Source organism: Cotesia glomerata, linkage group LG3 (assembly GCF_020080835.1).
Source record: "Cotesia glomerata isolate CgM1 linkage group LG3, MPM_Cglom_v2.3, whole genome shotgun sequence".
Lineage (NCBI taxonomy): Eukaryota > Metazoa > Arthropoda > Insecta > Hymenoptera > Braconidae > Cotesia > Cotesia glomerata.
The window spans coordinates 24,644,912-24,662,956 of NC_058160.1; the positions used below are offsets into that span (position 1 = coordinate 24,644,912).

The 18,045-nt window shown below is 27.2% G+C and overlaps 4 protein-coding genes and 1 long non-coding RNA gene across 18 annotated transcripts; 3 read left to right on the top strand and 2 right to left on the bottom strand.

Moving 5' to 3' along the window:
- Window positions 1-43: 43 nt before the first annotated feature.
- Window positions 44-2,212, top strand: LOC123261296 (phosphoglycolate phosphatase 2-like). 2 transcript variants are annotated; one of them, XM_044722878.1, is made up of 6 exons: window positions 44-678; window positions 751-911; window positions 1,325-1,459; window positions 1,518-1,725; window positions 1,803-1,928; window positions 2,030-2,212. In XM_044722878.1, exons 1-6 carry the CDS (start codon window positions 591-593, stop codon window positions 2,071-2,073), a joined length of 762 nt encoding a protein of 253 aa, XP_044578813.1. In that variant the 5' UTR covers window positions 44-590; the 3' UTR covers window positions 2,074-2,212. The 2 variants fall into 2 exon arrangements, with proteins under 2 accessions (XP_044578813.1, XP_044578812.1); XM_044722877.1 differs by having other exon boundaries at window positions 46-678; window positions 1,803-1,947.
- A 1,050-nt stretch (window positions 2,213-3,262) lies between these two features.
- Window positions 3,263-5,105, top strand: LOC123261191 (nuclear RNA export factor 1-like). Its single transcript, XM_044722714.1, has one exon. The coding sequence runs from the start codon at window positions 3,393-3,395 to the stop codon at window positions 4,962-4,964; it is 1,572 nt and encodes a 523-aa protein (XP_044578649.1). The 5' UTR covers window positions 3,263-3,392; the 3' UTR covers window positions 4,965-5,105.
- Window positions 5,106-5,550: 445 nt separating this feature from the next.
- On the bottom strand, window positions 5,551-11,527 carry LOC123261794 (choline kinase alpha). 5 transcript variants are annotated; one of them, XM_044723596.1, is made up of 7 exons: window positions 11,256-11,394; window positions 9,690-9,748; window positions 9,496-9,608; window positions 8,660-9,139; window positions 8,126-8,372; window positions 6,678-6,842; window positions 5,551-6,206 (listed from the first exon to the last, which is right to left on the bottom strand). In XM_044723596.1, the coding sequence occupies exons 3-7, from the start codon at window positions 9,606-9,608 to the stop codon at window positions 6,087-6,089; spliced, it is 1,125 nt and encodes a 374-aa protein (XP_044579531.1). In that variant the 5' UTR covers window positions 9,690-9,748; window positions 11,256-11,394; the 3' UTR covers window positions 5,551-6,086. The 5 variants fall into 5 exon arrangements, with proteins under 5 accessions (XP_044579531.1, XP_044579530.1, XP_044579529.1 ...); XM_044723595.1 differs by lacking the exon at window positions 9,690-9,748 and having other exon boundaries at window positions 11,256-11,527; XM_044723594.1 differs by lacking the exons at window positions 9,690-9,748; window positions 11,256-11,394 and adding an exon at window positions 9,904-10,106.
- A 56-nt stretch (window positions 11,528-11,583) lies between these two features.
- Window positions 11,584-17,171, top strand: LOC123261795 (galactose mutarotase-like). Of its 9 annotated transcripts, XM_044723599.1 has the most exons (5): window positions 12,786-13,113; window positions 15,125-15,368; window positions 15,886-16,085; window positions 16,148-16,515; window positions 16,592-17,171. In XM_044723599.1, exons 2-5 carry the CDS (start codon window positions 15,199-15,201, stop codon window positions 17,102-17,104), a joined length of 1,251 nt encoding a protein of 416 aa, XP_044579534.1. In that variant the 5' UTR covers window positions 12,786-13,113; window positions 15,125-15,198; the 3' UTR covers window positions 17,105-17,171. The 9 variants fall into 9 exon arrangements, with proteins under 9 accessions (XP_044579537.1, XP_044579536.1, XP_044579543.1 ...); XM_044723602.1 differs by lacking the exons at window positions 12,786-13,113; window positions 15,125-15,368 and adding an exon at window positions 11,584-11,717; XM_044723601.1 differs by lacking the exons at window positions 12,786-13,113; window positions 15,125-15,368 and adding an exon at window positions 11,596-11,684.
- On the bottom strand, window positions 13,691-15,126 carry LOC123261796. The gene is made up of 2 exons (XR_006508770.1): window positions 14,779-15,126; window positions 13,691-14,661 (listed from the first exon to the last, which is right to left on the bottom strand). It is a non-coding gene; the product is annotated as an uncharacterized LOC123261796 (long non-coding RNA).
- Window positions 17,172-18,045: the final 874 nt, after the last annotated feature.

The following is an 18,045-nucleotide window of genomic DNA, read 5'->3' on the forward strand; positions in this document are numbered from 1 at the left end:
TCTTAAAACCTTGAAAGATAATTTTAGAATTATCATCTGTCACTATATTCTTAGTTATTCACCATCAAGTCCGCTATTTTTCACCACAAAAGGTGTTTACCAATATATATCCTGGTAATTCAACTCGCGCTATTATTTATCTCGGGGGAACTTTTATACCAAGTTTCCAAAAGTTCACAAGAGGTCGGATCGATGATAAAATATTACAAAGAGTTGAAAAAATAAAATGTCATTCACTGTATAAATTTGTCACTCAAATCATTTAAAACATCCTGTTGAGGCTGTTATATTAATAAGTTTCCCGCCGGGCCAGTGTTAGTGTTTCGGTATCAGTTACATAGTCATATCAGTGTTTCCATCCGGTTTTAAAGCAACTCAAATCGATCTTCGATCTATAAAACCAGTTGTTACATTCAATAACAATAGTGATTAGTTCAACAACTGAGAATGAATTGAGATAAGACAATTGATTATCTAGTGATGTAGTGATATTTTTGATAACTTAAATAAATTCTTCTGTTAAATATACGTCGAAAATAAAATAGATAAACAGTTTCTGCATCAGTAGTTTGAAACATAATATCATTAAAATGCACCCGAAAGATATTAGCAAAATGTCAACCGAAGAGTTTAAAAACTTTTTAGATTCTTTTGACACTGTTTTCACTGACTGTGACGGTAATTATTCTTTTTGTAATATTTAAATGTGTTAGTTGATTAAAAAAAAATTTTACATTATTTTTGTTGCAGGTGTATTATGGCTCAACGACACACCTATAAATGGTGCGTTACAATCATTGCAAATGCTTGAAAGTTATGGCAAAAAAGTTGTTTTTGTGTCAAATCATAGCGCTCGTTCAGTAGAGGATTATATTGTCAAATTTCGAACAATGAATTATGAAGCAACTGCTGTAAGTATTTTTTAGTAAATATGCCGAGCAAATGTTTGAAATTTTTTTAATTTTAATAGCTTGAATTTTTATGCATTTATACACAAAAATTAAACTGATTCAAGAAAAAAATTCTTAAACCAAGCACAGAAAAAAAAATTTACTTGAATCAAGTAAATAATTTTGAAGAATTTTGACTTCTTGATTTGAGTAGAAAATTTCTGAAACCAAGAAATTTTTCTTGGTTTAAGTAAATTTTACTCCATTCAAAAATTTTTCTCTTAAATCAATTTTTTTTTTTTTAGATTTTGCATATTTTTCTTTAAAAAATTGTTTAAATGTTTTTAATATTAAACTTTGAGTTTAAAATTTTATAAGCATGCATTAAATATTCTAATTTTTTGATTTCAAAAAATTACTTTAATTATTTTCAGGACCAAATAATTTTACCGTCACAAGCAGTCATTTGGTATTTGAAAAAAATAGGATTCCAAGGCAAAGCCTATGTGATTGCAACTCAAAGATTTAGAGAAGTATTAACAGACAATGGTATTGAAGTAGTCACTGGGGTAAGAAAAATTAACTTGCTTATATTTTGATACAATTATAACGCTTCTTAAATTATAGCCATTGGACATAGAAGAAAACATGACAGGAATATTGAGCGTTTTAAAGCCTGACCCTGAAATAAAAGCTGTTATTATTGATTTCGACATTAATATGAACTGGGCTAGACTTTTACGAGCCGTTTCGATACTTAGAAATGAGAATGTTATATTTTTAATTGGTCCAAGAGATAAAAAATTACCGATCTCTAAAACACAGTCATTAATTGGTAAGTTATTATAAGTAATAAATACAAAAATATAGTTAATTAAATTAGTTATATATATTCTGTGGTAAAATTTTCAGGTCCAGGATGTTTTATTGACATAATTATAAATCATACTAATAGAACACCGATTGAATATGCGAAACCATGTGAAAATTTGAAAAATTTCATCTTCGAACAATTTAATATCACTAATCCACAAAGATGTATTTTCATTGGCGATTCGTAAACATAATTAAATTATATTTTTAATTAATATTTAGATAACACTATAATAATCTGTTATTAATACTTGAAATTCTTTCAGATTGTCAGCAGACATTAAATTTGCACACTTATGTGGATTTATAAAACTATGGGTGAGCTCAGGAGTGGACTCGGAAGACGCTATCAAAGAAAATTGTGAAATCATGCCAGATTATTATCTAAAAAACTTAGGAGTAATGAAAACTTTGAACCAACAATAAAAAATTTTTTCATCTGAAAAAAATTGTTTTGTTATTTTCCTCAAACTTACTTTTGCTATTCCTTTAAAAGGCTAAATAACTTTTTGAATCCTACCCTATTATCTAGAGGAAAACTAAAAAAATTTGTACTTACATACTGTTTGTTTCTTCATTGCAAATATACATTTTTGGAATTTTTATAAATAATCAATTATGATAAAAAATATTTTAAAAAATTCTCATACTTATAATTTGTTTTAAATTTGCACATGTGGAATTTTTTTACTAAATTATTTTCAATGACATTAAAGTTAGCAGTCACTTAACAATTTTTTAATTTTATTCAACAAAAAAATTTGTCCCAAAAAATCATTTTAAAAAAATTGCATTTTGTAATTTTTAAAATTTCTATGTCAATTTTTTTTTTCTAATTTTTTTTTGCCACAATTTATATGTTACAGAATTTTTAAAATTATTAAATGTCTGTTAATAATTTCAGTATCATTATTTTTTTTTTATTTATTTATTTATTGTTATTTGGCCATGGAGTCTAGGCTCCTTGCGGCCATCACGGATACAATTATTTAATACAAAAAGTATATGGTATAAATATATAATCATATATAAAATATAAAAAGTAAAAAGTTATTTTTTATTTATTCATTATTTTATTTATTTATTTATTCATTATATTAGAAAACACACATAGTTTATCGCATCAGAGAGAAAAAAGCTGCAAATATATGATACTGAAGTTGACAGAGACTAAAAAAATTTTTTTATAATTATATAGCAATGAAATTGTAATAAAAAAATTCCATATGTAAAAATAAAAAAAAAATTAACAGTAGAAATTTTTAAAAGCATTTCATTAAGTGATTGATTTGTACTAAAAATTCAAAAAATTGACAGCTGTCAGCTAACTTCAGTATCATGCAAATAAATTATAATATACGCACCTTCTACTTTTTCTGTTGGTAAAATAGAAATGTAACTTTTTGATAAGTTGATAAAGTAATTTTCTACTGTGGTCATCTATTAGTATTTTTTAGTACTAAAACTTGAGTTTATTATTTTTTTTAGTGTAATGTGTGCAAGTGTGGGTGTATTGTTTTGATTAAAATAACAATTTTTCACGAGTAAACAAAAATTGTGAAAATAAAAAAATTACAAGTGTTATGATAAGAAAAAACCTGTTTGATAAAAAATAATATTTACAACGCAATGATGATGAACTGCATGCCATTGGCCCCCGTCCAATTAGACGTATCATCTGCGACAAAATTAGTAAAAAACGATGGAATGTTCAAAGAACGTGCTTTGATGGCACGCAACGACGCTTGGCACCGAATAAAAATAATTCATGGAGGTAAATATGACAAAGAATTTGTATTAAAATCAATTCTCACTGCAGTGGAACCGGCTGACCTGCTGCCTGTACGTTATCAATCAACCGGCGTGGATGACACCTGTTTCATTGCACGAAATTGCGGTCCGGCTATTGAAAAACTCTGCAGAAGTAATTTAATAATCAAAGTGCCGAATAACGACCCATTGATTCTTGTGATAACGTTGGGCTTTGCTTCCATTGAGGATTTAAGAGTTCCAATCCAACCGATGTTGCTTTCATCTGTGACCAAGCGATACGACGCTGAAAAAAAGAGCCTCAATTTGAAGAACTTTCATCGTCATGAAGATATCGCTAAAGAATTTTACTGTCCGTTGTCACAAACTCGTACCTTTGGTCATGTTCTGAGACTGACCAAGTCAGCTGTGGCACCATTCGAGCACCTGAATCTTAAAAATAATGACCTGACTTGTCTTGCTGCTCTGGAATGTCCTCACTTGTCTTCACTGAAAAGTCTCGACTTGAGAAACAATAATTTATTGGGAATGGAAACTTTAACACCCATACGTTCGTTCCATATAACAGAGCTCTGGTTAGATGGAAATCCTCTCTGCGAAAACTATTCCAGCGCTGAGCAGTACATCGAGTCGGCGAAAAAATACTGTCCTCATTTGCTGAAGCTGGACGGAATTGATTTAGAAAATTTAAATATGCCACCGATTGTTGAAAATTATTTTCCTCATCCTAATGCTGAGAAACTTGTGAAACAATTTGCTTACCATTTCTTTATGATTCATGATCAGATTGACAAGTCAACCCTGTACGGTCTTTATCACAAACAGGCTGTTTTTTCTTTGACTCTGAACATGAAACCTGGAGCTTCGAGGAAAAATCTTGGGGCGTATATGACTTTCGACAGAAACATTTCTGAGAAATTAGATTTAAACAGGTGTCGTGAATTATTGTACTGTGGATCAGATCAAATAATTTCGGCGCTCAAAAAACTTCCTCGATGCCTCCACGATAGAACAACCTTCGAGTACGACGTTATGTACTACAGTCGAAATTTCACTGCTGTTACCATACACGGACACTTCAAGATAGTCAATTCTGGAGGACAAGTCTTGTCGTTTAATCGCACGTTTATTTTACAAGCCCAACCAGATGATGAGTTTCTTATCATCAATGATCAGTACCACGTTGATACCAACATCACTCGATCGATTTCACCTAATTTTGAGAAGAGATTGGCTGAAGATACTTATGAATTAACTAGTATGAGTACACGGGAGAAAGATGAAATGGTCGAAAAGCTGGCTAATGTTACGACTATGAACAAAGAGTGGGCATTTAAATTTCTACAAGAAACAAGATGGGATATAAAACGTGCGATAATTAATTTTATAAATGCTTACAAATCTTATATGTTACCCCAAGAAGCTTTTTAATATATTATTTTTTTTGTAACAAAGTATGTTAAAAAGTTACTTTGTATCTGATGTAAATATAATTTGTTACTGTATACTTTAAGATACTTTTATACGTAAATTTCATCATTTAAATTTGAATAAATCATATCTATAAATTTATTATGACCAATTTAATATTTAATTCAATAATAAAATGTGTAATTTTTTTTTTTTTGCCGAAAATAATTAAACTTTAGCAACTACATTTGCTAAAATTTTTTGTTTTTATTGGAATATAAATAAAGAAAATCAAGTGAAACATAATTTTAATAATATTTATTTTTATTACAGAATTAATTATAAAAATACATAACGACCTAAAGATACTTTAATACATTAATCTGTAAAAATAATAATAAATTTATTACAAAAGCTAGTTTGTTAAATAATAATAATAAATAATAAATAATATTAAACATCAATAAATCTAAAATGTTTTTTCATCAGACTTTTAAATCATACTCAAAATAAACATAACTATTGAATAAAAATAAAAAATACAAAGCTTAAAAATTAAAATTTGTTTAACTACGTTGTTTTTAAGTGCACAATTTAGTCATTATTTTATTAAAAAAAAATAACTTTTTAAATACTAATCACTCGGCCATTATTAAGTACAATAATTTGTCATTCAGTCGTACTTAATATTATCCATATCATAACAAAGAACATTTTTTTCGGTATAAGTCATCGACTCGTATACTTAATTCAAATTCCGTTGTTTATACTTGGTTGAAATTCCATTGTTGGTTTAAAAATAACAGGAAACGTAAGAAGAATAATAATAATAATTATTATTAATAAATAATTCTTCTTTATCCGTTAACGACGTAGGCTATCAACCAACTCGTTGTAAATGTAGATGTTTTCTATTTACTCATTCTTAAGCTCTTTATTATGATGTTATATACTTAAATCATCGTTTTTATATTATTTTTATAATTAAAACGATGGTCTATGCTCAGTAAAGATGTCATTCGTTTTATCTTGTTTAAAACGATTGCTGATTATCGCATGATCTTTCAAGCAATCGAATTGATCTTGGCTCTTAAGAAGAATATTAAGAGCCTAGACATTTTTGCGCGTATATTTTATATTTCTTCAGTCCGTGTGATCCTCTTTTCTTTTAATTCCGCATTGTAGTTGACTTTCATTGTTTATTGAAGCATTTATTTTTTCTTTCAAGTGCTGGTAACTTGTCCATCTGCATACTGCATAATCCTATAAAACAAATATTTTAATCCATCATTATTTCAATTAGATCCAAGGGAATTTATAATTATAATAACTAAGTTGATCAGACCACAAACGCAATCTTGACAATAATTGTTTAATATAAATGTATTTATATAATTAATATTTTAAAAAAAAATTTTTTTTAAACAAATTTTATGTAATTAAAAAGGATTTAGATTGTATTTTAATCTGTTTATGGAATATTGTATTATTTTATATGTATTGTAATGATGAATTTAAGACTTATTTGACAATTTGTATTTTGACATGGTTTATTGAAATAATTTATTTAATGTATGTATTTTAGATTGCCTGAAGAAGTCGGGATGTCCGACAAAACGTTTCAATAAAGTGTGAAATAATTGTCAACATTGCGTTTGTGGTCTGATTAACTTGATTATTATAATTATAAATATTTTAATGTTAATATTAAACAGATTTAAAAAAAAAAATTACCCAATAACCAAATGGAATACTTGAATGCCCAGCATTAACAACACTCCATAATCCCCAAAACAGATGAGAAGCAAGTGTAAATACTTTAACTTCTTCCATCAAACGGTTTTCTTCAGTAGTTCCTTCTTTGCCAGTTGACTTCAAGTAACTTCGTATAAAGTGGAGCTATTAAAAATAATAATTATTAATAAATTAACTGACCGCTTAGAATTTTCTTAATAATAAATAAAAAAATCTACTATTCTCCGTTATTGAAATTCTTTTAGTTAAATAAATAAAATAATTTTTTTATCGATTTAATATAAAACTTGTTTTTATATATTGTAACGAATTCTCCCATGATAAAATGATTTTTAATTTTAATGATATTTAATAAATTTATAATAATAAAATGAAGTCAAGAAATCGTTGGATAAAACACTAATAATAAAAAATTGTAAAGATTTTATAATAAATGAATGAAAAAAATAACGAAATTTTGTTTTTTGTCAATAGAATAAATTGAAAAAAAAAAATTATAATTCAATAATATAGTAATAATAAGTATAGAGAGGATGGTTTGGAAGTGAAGAGATAACATATACCGTTATACAGTATATCTCATGTCTTCAAACGATCCTTTGATGGAAGTTGACAAGATTGAATAAGCCACAAGCGGCTTAATTGTTTTATTGACGGAGATTGATTATTTAATAATTGAATAATTATTGAGAGTAGAGTGCGTGTAGACGGTACTCGAGTGTTGAAGAAGTGAAGATTCACTGCGGGACCCAGAGGTTGTGTCCCCGTCATCAGTACAGGGCTGTCTCGAGTTGATATGACTGCTCTGGCAATAATTATGAGTCAGCCTTGTGGTTGCTTTCTCCCAGCGATACTTTATTTTATTCATTGAGTTTTCTCTGAGTTAAATAGTCTCTCGGATCCAATATTCCATGTAATGCCGCAGCATCATATGTTCATCATTATCCAGTGATCATTAGAATCCCAACCAGGCATCAGCCTTGTCTCATCGAGAATTGCAGTCTAGAGTCCTGTGAAACTGATACATACACACGCAACGCACGCCAACGTAGTCCTATCCCTCAATATTAACCCGATTTATTTATTTTATCTCTCTATTTAAACTTTTTAACAATTTTGATTTTACGATTTTTAATTTTTATGAATTTAATGGACTACAGTACAGCGTACACGTGATCCTTTATTTATCACATTCAACTTAATTAAAAGACTTTTTAAATAAATAAAATTTTCCAGTTAACTTTTAAAATAGACCACGTATACGCTCGTGTATTTTAACAAATAAAGATTCAATGTAATTTAATATAACGGCGAAACAATTAATTTAAAAAATCAAAACGATAAATGAAAAGTAACTTTTAATTGTAATCAAAGTTTATTCTTACCCGTTGTCATTGAATAATATTTTTTAGCTATCAAAAACATACCTTTTGTTCATCTGTTGGTCCAGCTCCTTTTCTCTCATGGAAAAACGGGTACTCCTCAGCTGTGTAATCATACTGCCACTCAACGAAGTGATTAGCCAGGTCAAATCCTCGGTAATTGTACGAACAATACTCAAAATCAATTATTACCAATTCACGTTTACGAGTATTTTGACGTAGTAATATATTACCCTCTTGCATGTCATTGTGACAAAAGACTATTGGATATTTTTGTTGTGACACTAAAGATCTGTAATTAATTAATTTAATTATTAATAATCAAACAAACTACACAGAAAAAAAAATTTTCTTGAACCAAGTATATAATTTTGAAGAACTTGATTTGAGTAGAAAAATTCTTAAACGTAAGAAATTTTTCTTGGTTTAAGAAAATTTTACTTGATTAAAGAATTTTTCGTATTGATTCAAGACAATTACCCTCTTTAAAATTATTTTCTTGGTTCAAGAATTTTTCTCTCGAATCAAGTTAATTTTTTTTTCAGTGTACCAAAAAAATAATAGAATAAAAATACCAACCTAAACCAAGCGATCTCTGCGCTGAAATTAATAGACTTAACGTACTCAATATGTTTCATCAAGTGCGTATCAACTTCTTCAACATTTTTCAACACTTCTTCAGCAGAAGTGCGCCACTTGGCCATGGTGTCCCATAACCAGGTAGGTTCTTTGTTAATAGGTACTTGCATCATGTGTAAAAGTGCCATTTTTTCAGCAGTCATCGCACTTAGTTCAGGATCAGCAAGTTCTTTGGTCAGCAACGGACGTGCTGGTATGTACTCTTCAATTCTGCCTCCCGGGAAGACTCCATGAAGTTTCGGGCCAAGTTTACGTTCAGACAGCAACGTAAAAATCACAGACTCAGTAATAATACTTTCCATCGCACGTTCACCGTGGGTTTGTCCATAAATTCGGAGTAATACTTGGCGTGGTTCTCCACGCAGAGGTGTCGTACCTTCTGGTAATTGCACATTGTACACCCAGTTACTCAGTCCGCCGCTGGAATTTTAAGATTATTTTAACCAGAAAATCAATATATAATATAATAAATGACATATCTGTCCTATAAAGATGCAGAACATCTGTTCATAGGACTGGTATAAATTAAATTACAATTCAAGAAAGCTGGCTTATATAGTTAATTTATAATAGTAGTTTAGAGAAATCATAAGTCACATTGCTTTATCCATCGAATTAGTCTTATCTTTAGTAATTTAGTTATTTCAATAAAATATTTCAATTCGTTTGGTAACATATTAAAATGTTTAAACGCCGTAAATTTTGCACTTTAATTTGTAATATTCAATAATAAACAAAATTTTAATAATTAAACAAAATTATTGTTTATATTTTACCTTATGTGCTTGAATACTATGTTATCAGCATTGACATGCTTCCACACACCATGAAGATAATCACGACAGATTCTTGCAGCAGTAGCCCTCATTTCGGAATTGCTATCAGACATCTAAAAATAAAAAATATTTATTAATTGATAATTGTATTTAATTAAATGGATTATTAAAATTATTGATTAATAAAATGTTACAGGTTTTAATGAATATTAAACAGATGACTGATCCACATGTGCTTGGATGTACAGAAGTCCTAGGTGATGGAAAGGGCTTAATTATTATTTGAATAGTTAATGACAATAACTTATTATTAATTTTTTTAATTAAGTTAAAAAAAAAAATGATAATTTACTAGTACTCGATAACGCCGTAGTACAGATCAAGTTGTCACAATTATAATAGACTTGCCTGAGCAAACACAACGTAATGAAAATTCTCATTGAGTTTACCAGAACTATCTGATCCTGAGGAAGGTGACAACCTCCTAGTTTGCCTAGCTGTCGTACCAGTATTTACGTGCTGTTGCAAGTGCATTTTATAACTGGTACAGTATTGTTAAAACGACACTATACTAATACAGTTTTAACAACGACCTCGAAGATGACTAAACCAGTACTAAAATATATATTTATATATAAAGTACTTAGCTGAGCCTGCGCGAATTCGCGATCAATATTTACATAAACGTCTTTGGAATACTGAAAATTACATTTTGATAGATTATAAGACCATAATCGCTTAATCTTATCTAATGAGATCTAATGCCAATATGCGACAATATTATATAACTTAAATATATATTTTATTTTTTATTTATTATTTAAGTTTAAGACAAAAAATATCATTTTTATTGAAGTTTATTGTATTTATAATTTTTATTGCTGTAATTAATGTATATTTAACACAATGTTCATTATTTCTAAGGACAAACTAATAAAAATGATAAATATTGCTTTTATTGTAATAAAACCAGACAGTAAGGAAATATTTTTTTTTTATTTTTATGAGACATTAATTTGAAACATAAAAACAATACAATAAAAATTATCAATAAATTAGTCACGCTGGTGAATAAAATAATATAAAATATTTTGTTATCATATGTAAATTATCGCTGTCATTAACACTGACGATAAAAAAACCTTTGAGAATTTATGATGTATCAAGTTCAAAATTATTTGAGACTCCCTTTGGATTATTTTTAAAACACGAGTTAGTATAATGATAATAATAATTATTTAGAACAAGGAGAAAGTTTCGAGTGAATTGAAAGCTCTATTTATATATTTATAAAAAAAAAAAAAAAAATAAAAAAAAAAACAATGGAATGGTTAAAATTTGTAATTACTAAAAAACTAAAAAATGGTGCAATTAGTGAAAATACACGTGCATTGATTTAAAAACTACATAAAAAATACCTGAATTTATTATAATAAAACTATAAATTAATTAATTAATTATTATGTTAATAAAAACTAATGTTTTTATTAGAAACAGTCAGTTCTCAGGTTTAACTGCCACGTTTACAATGTTCAACAATATTTCCGGTCATAACGACCGACTTACATTGTACTTAGTGCAAACTAAATGGAACAAAAATCATACAAATACAAGTACGGTACAGAAAAATAATATATAGAGTATTACTGCACTAGATATCGATCTCGTTTTATCGCACTTTAGTCACCTTCGTTGTCGAACATTGCACTGAGCTGAACAACCCACAAATATTTATACATACTATTATCGATATAACATACCTTGTTTTGCATACCCATTGTCTGGATTTATATTTTATTATTTATTAAACAAAGTTTAAACCAGCAAAATTCACTGAGTCGCTAATTACTGTTCGGACTACAAGGCCTCGTTTTATTTTCTTATTATTTATAGTTTTTATAAATAAATTATTAGTTATTCAAGTTAAACTTTCTATACAAGGTAAAATTTATATTTAATTATTATTATTTATTATTAAAATTAATACTAATATTTCGTTAACAATATATTTCCTGTTGATAGGAGTAATTATCAATCCAAGTGTCTCTGACGAACGATACGTTGAAAGTGAATAAAGGAATGAGCAATGCAAGGTTTTGGATTAAGTAAAGTCGTGTTGCACCGGCACATTCTTGGTGGGGGGATTTCCGCTCGGGCCTATTCTGAGGGGAAAGGGAACTTTTTTCGTGGTAGGAGACAGTAACAAGTACTTACGTACTTGAGTATTATTTTTTTATTTTTTTTCTTTATTTATATATAAATATATATAATGGTACTGCTATTGGCAAATATCCAACTTTATTCACGAGATGAACCAGACATTATTTAATTAATACTTAAATTAATCTCAAAAAATATATATTTTATTACTTAATACTAAATTAGCAGACATCTAAAAATTCTTGAAATTATTATAAAAAAAAATTTGCAATTATTATTTTTTATATTTTCTACATGTGGAATTTTTTTTCTAAATTATTTTTTAATTTCAATTTAATTGTTAAAAAATTTAGGAAAAAAATTTCACATGTAGAAATTTAAAATTAATTATAATTGCAAATTTTTTTATTATTTTTATATGTAGAATTTTTTTTCTAAATATTTTAAAATTTTAATTTAATTAAAAAATTTAGAAAAAAAAATTCTACATGTAGAAATTTAAAATCAATTGTAATTGCGAATTTTTTATAATTTTTACATGCAAAAATTTTTTTCTAAATTTTTTTAATAGTAATTTAATTGTTAAAAAATTTAGAAAAAAAATTCTACTTGTAGAAATTTAAAAAAATTTTATGAGTGCGAATTTTTAAATATTTCTACATATAGAACTTTTTTTCTAAATTTTTTTTAATTGTAATTTAATTGTTAAAAAATTTTTTAATTTGTTAGATATCTACTAAATTCACTATCATTATATTAATGTAAAAGTGAATTAAAAATATTTGTAAAATTAGTTTTAATTTATATAATATTCTTATAGTAAAAAAAAATATGATTGATTCTCTGATAATTTATTTTTAATTGTATAATAATTAAAAATAATTTGATGATAATGAAAAAAAAAATTTATAATCGCATGATAGAATTTGAATGAGAGGGAATTATCTACATGATTACAAGAAATGATCAAGGCTGTTGACCATGTGTTGTTAAATATTTTAAAATAGTATGCAGAAGACTCTTGAAAACATCTCGTGATTTTAATGTGAAATACATTGTTTATAACAACAAATTAAATTAGTTCTATTTGATTTAAAAGTGCGTCAGAGACACTTTTTTTTTTTTTTATTTAATTTTAGTTGTTCAATCTAAGACGTATTTTCCTTTACAGTTTAGTTATATAATTATAGAAGTAATAATAATAACATAGTTTGCTGAGCGAGTACAATAAACTGTTATCAATACGTAGTACAAGTTATAAAAGTTTATCTAGAGATTTGTAATTTTATAAAATTCATTTTACTAGTGACCATTTTATAATTTTAAATTATTCTTTACTCCAAAATAATTTAAGTGCTGAAGTTATCACATTTTCTACTAACGTTTATACGACTTTTATTTCGTAACAACTTATTGAATTTTTTAATTTTAAAGATAAAAAAATTGCTTAAGGCGTTAGTAAGTTGGTCACCATTTTTTAGTTACTAATTATTTCAATCATCAGATATGTTTTTTTTTATGTTAATTATTTCTAAGATTTACGTCTGTTTTCTCAGTCTATCATTATGTATTAACATGAAATAGCGATGAATATATATTTGAATCACAAGTTTTTAATTTGTGAAAAGATGTCAGATGTTTGCAAAGAAATAAAAATTTTTATTTGTCTCTGATTCGATGTAATAATGTAAATACTCTATCTTAATTGTTTAATTGACAGAGATCTGATAACAAATATATCCCTCAATTTTTTTCTGTATAACTTGGAGACTTATAGATAAACTTCTCAGATTATTACAAAGAAAATTTATTAATTTCAAATATCGAATATTTAAAATATTTCAATTAAATTAATTAATTATTCAATTAAATCAACATTATTTAACCATTGATGATAATAAGAAAGCTACTTTTTATCAATTTAAAGATAATTAGATTTATATCTTTAATACAAATTAATAAAGGAAAATTTTTTAGAAATTTCGTTCAAAAACTTGATGCCGTTAAATTAATGCATCAAGTATTTTTTTACTTAATTTTCTTGATCCTTGAATATAATCCTTGAGTTTTAAAATGATTCAGCCTGTTCCCTTCACCAGTAAGTTTCAAATACTCGTGAGATCAAGAATAGTATTATAAAATTTAGAAAATAAATTAAAATTAAACTTTTGAAATGCACTGTATAATTAAAAGCAACAAGCTCTTATTTTTAACTCTTCTGAATATTTACTTTCGGTTTGTATTTTATTACTATTATTAGTAATCATAATCATAATAATAATAATAATAATAATAATTGTTATTCTAAATATTATTATTTCACGACGTAGTTTCAAAGTCCATATAAGTGTAAAAAATATATTTTCAGTTTGTTGATTTAACATTTCTTAATGACGTGTTTAAACGGCAGCCAAATATAAATCTTTAAATTACGCTAATAAAAACAATTATAAAATACTTAAAATGCGCAAGTAAAATAATTTATGTATTAATGATTTTTTTTTTTTTTACTAATTGATCAATGAAGCAAAAGAACCCTTATAGAATTAACATATTTTACTAAAACAATAAGACAGTGATCAATAAGCGCGTGATTCTTAACAATTATTAAATACTTAAAATGCGCAAGTAAAATAATTTATGTATTAATAATTTTTTTTTTCTACTAATTGATCAATGAAGTAAAAATAACCCTTATAGAATTAACATGTTTTACTAAAACGATCAACAAGCGCGTGATTCTTGATACTTTATAGAGTAAGGTCAATTTTTCAAGTAAATTTTTTATATTAGATAAAATTAATCTGACATTTGATAAAATTCTGCAGCCAACTATATCTAGATCGATGTAAAATATATTTAATATTCTGTTAAATCAATGAAATTTTCATGTTCCATGACCTCAAGTATATTTGCATTTTTATTTATTTTATAAATAGAAAATAAAAAACAAGTTCAATAGATTTTCTATTAACGTAACTAAAATAGAAGATTGCGCAGTTGACTCTGTAATTTTAAAGTATATTGAATTATAATTTTAAAAGAAAATAATTACGTTTTACAGTTATTGATATCTTTAGTGATTAGTGATAAGAAAATTTTTAAATTATTTTTTATACTTACACTAACACCTCATTTAATTCCCAGGTAAATAAATTGTTGATTCACTTTCAATAATATTTGCTTGCTCTCAATGACAAATATGAGTATCGAGTAAATCAACTGTTAGATAATTAAATATTTTTGTTAAAATATTTTTGTTTTTTTTAGTTTTTCAAAAATATGTTATAAAAACTCACTTATACATTATACATTACATGTATTGCAATGTCAATGTGTGTATAAGGAAGTCTTTAATTTAAAGACTTGTTCAAAGTATATATTTCATCGCTGACAATCATTGAACCCGAACACGCATGAAGTATAATTATAAAAAATAAACTTTCGGTATTGTATTCTCAATTCTCAGGGCGAGTATAGCATTGCTGTAGTGTTTGTGATTATTTAATCGATCGATTAATTAAATCTCACAGCAATATAGAAATGAATAAAAAAAGTAGAAGAAAAAGTCACACGGATAGAGTAAAAAAACGTAAATTTTATGGAAACCAATATATAAATAGTAAGAAAGAAAAAAAATTAACAAGTGAATTGACGGAGATGGAGAATTTAAATGACGGCAATGCTGATAAAGATGCCGAAGAATTAAAAAGGTATTGGATATAACGTAATAAAAATTTTTAACGGCTCGAGAATCGTTGTAGAGCGAAATAAAAAATATAAATCACAAGTAGCTTGATTAAATAATCATTGTAGTAGTATGATGCCTCAGCAGACAATAAATTCAATGAAGTTCTTCCCGGGTGCGGCGTTCAGTATTTGGTTTGTGTCTGGCAACGCAACTTTTACTTATCTTTGCTCCAGATCCATTGCATTGTTTTAATTTTATTGTTAATATTATTGGTCTAAAAAAAAAAAATATTTGTTTTGTTATTAAAATATATTAAGCTTGTTGTTAGGAAAAAGTAAGTAGGAGTTATTTATTTGAGGCGTAGGTTTAGAGGAAAAAAGATTAAATTCCATGCTATTGAAATAAAATGGTTATGCAATGACTCGTATTATCAGTAATTACATACGTGTTTTCGCGTACATCTACAATTGTCACCTCATTAGTCATCCTGGTAACTGTATTCTGAGTGTGAAATAATTAAATATTATTTTAATTTGCAGATCTACGATGGCTGGCTGTAGCATAGAGATTAAACCTTGGGGAAGTGTAGAAGGAAAAGAAGTTAAATTATTTACACTGAAAAATAACAATAACCAGGAAGTTGATGTGTTAAATTACGGAGCTACGATAAGAGCCGTGAGGACACTAGATAAAAGTGGAAATATCGCTGATGTTGTTCTGGGCTTTGATGATATTGATGGTATTGATTTATTATTTTTTAAAAAATTTACCAATGATTAATTATTAAAATTACTTTAACAGGATATTTGGAAAAAGATAATCCTTACTTTGGTGCAACTGTAGGACGCGTTGCTAATAGAATTGGCAAAGGTAAATTTAAAGTAGATGGAATTGAATTCACGGTATCGAAAAATATCGGCGAAAATACTCTTCACGGTGGATTCAAAGGATGGAATTCTAAAATATGGGAGTCAACTATCAGAAATGATTCACTGGTTATGACTCTTCTAAGTGAAGATAATGATGAAGGTTTTCCGGGAGACGTAATAGCTACAACGATATTCAAATTCTCTGACGATGGATCATTACAAATTGAAATGAAAGCTTGTAGTACTAAGGCTACGCCGATTAATTTGACCAATCACAGTTACTTCAACTTAGCTGGTCATGTATGATATTTTCAGAGCTTATTATACTCAAGACTATTTAATTTTTATCTAATTGATATTAATGTTTATGTTTCAGGGTACTAATTCAGCAGAACTGTATAAACATTCGATAACTATGAACGCGGATCGTTGGACAGTAACTGACGCTGAGAGCATTCCAACGGGTGAAATAAGATCCGTAGCTAACAGTATTATGGACTTAAGATCGCCTACAGTCTTCGGTGATGTCATTGACAAAGTTCCAGGCGGAGGGTATGATTACAACTTCTGCCTTACTGAAGATAAGAAGTCAAAGAGTGATAATAAACGTTTGGTTGCCAAAGTCAAACATCCAGAGTCTGGAAGAACGCTTGAAGTTTACTCCGATCAGCCAGGCGTTCAATTGTACACCAGCAACTTTATTCCAGATATAAACGCTACTGGTATCGCTGGCAAGGAAGGCCACACTTACTTCAAGCACGCAGCTTTCTGTCTTGAAACTCAGAACTATCCGGATGCTATCAATCATGAAAACTTTCCGGACAGCATTCTTCGACCTGGTGATGTCTACAGTCACGTTGTTATCTACAAATTTAGTTATGAGAAATAAGAAAAAGATTTAATTACTTTTGCATTTATAAATCATTGATTCATATTATTGATGATGACAAATATTATTTTTAACTCTTTTACTCTTTCATTATTGAATTTAACAGATATCTAATAATTTTTTAGATTTTTATAACAATTAAATTTGAATGAAAAATATTTAGCAAAAAAATTCCATGGATAAAAATTTTTAAAAATTGTACATTCAAATTTTTTAAAATATTTTTTAATAATAATTGATTGATTATAAAAATTTCAAGAACTATCTGATGTCTGCTATTTTTATTATCATTAATGTATCACTGTTTTAATGTTTTAAATTACTCTGTCATTATAGTGACAGATATGATAAATATACAGAATGTTCTTATTCTATAAAATCGTTTAAGTTTTTAAACCTTTCCTTTTAATGATGACCTTTAAAATTCAGCACAAAAAAAATTAAAAACATCAACTAGTTTATATTATACTTGATATTAATTAATAACTAATCTAGACTAATATTATAAAGAGGAAAGATTTGATTGTTTGTTTGTTTGCATTGAATACGCTCCAAAACTACTGAACCGATTTAAAAAATTCTTTCACTGTTGGGAAGCTATCCCCGGGTGACATAGGCTATATTATATTATAATTAGTTTTGAAATTTTTGTTAAGTACCCGTGCGAAGCTTGGGCGGACTACTAGTCTATACTAATATTATAAAGAGAAAAGATTTGATTGTTTGTTTGTTTGTTAGTTTGCATTGAATAGGCTTCGAAACTACTGAACCGATTTGAAAAATTCTTTCACTGTTGGAAAGCTACACTATCCCCGGGTGACATAGGCTATGTTATATTTGAAAATTTTTGTTAAATACCTGTGCAAAGCCGGGTTGAACTGCTAGTTTAGTATAAACTTATATAAAAAAAAAAAAATATTTCAAATCATTAAGAAATCAGT

Bases quoted from the DNA above. Each gene is read 5' to 3' on its own strand.
- LOC123261296 (XM_044722877.1), top strand. From the start codon at position 591: ATGCACCCGAAAGATATTAGCAAAATGTCAACCGAAGAGTTTAAAAAC. The intron at 679-750 runs GTAATTATTCTT...TTTTTGTTGCAG, and splicing joins TGTTTTCACTGACTGTGACG to GTGTATTATGGCTCAACGAC. The intron at 1,460-1,517 runs GTAAGAAAAATT...CTTAAATTATAG, and splicing joins GTATTGAAGTAGTCACTGGG to CCATTGGACATAGAAGAAAA.
- LOC123261191 (XM_044722714.1), top strand. From the start codon at position 3,393: ATGATGATGAACTGCATGCCATTGGCCCCCGTCCAATTAGACGTATCA.
- LOC123261794 (XM_044723594.1), bottom strand. From the start codon at position 10,029: ATGCACTTGCAACAGCACGTAAATACTGGTACGACAGCTAGGCAAACT. The intron at 9,140-9,495 runs GTAAAATATAAA...TTAAAATTCCAG, and splicing joins ATAGTATTCAAGCACATAAG to CGGCGGACTGAGTAACTGGG. The intron at 6,207-6,677 runs GTAATTTTTTTT...TTTGTTTTATAG, and splicing joins GTATTCCATTTGGTTATTGG to GATTATGCAGTATGCAGATG.
- LOC123261795 (XM_044723599.1), top strand. From the start codon at position 15,199: ATGAATAAAAAAAGTAGAAGAAAAAGTCACACGGATAGAGTAAAAAAA. The intron at 15,369-15,885 runs GTATTGGATATA...TTTAATTTGCAG, and splicing joins GATGCCGAAGAATTAAAAAG to ATCTACGATGGCTGGCTGTA. The intron at 16,086-16,147 runs GTATTGATTTAT...TTACTTTAACAG, and splicing joins GGGCTTTGATGATATTGATG to GATATTTGGAAAAAGATAAT.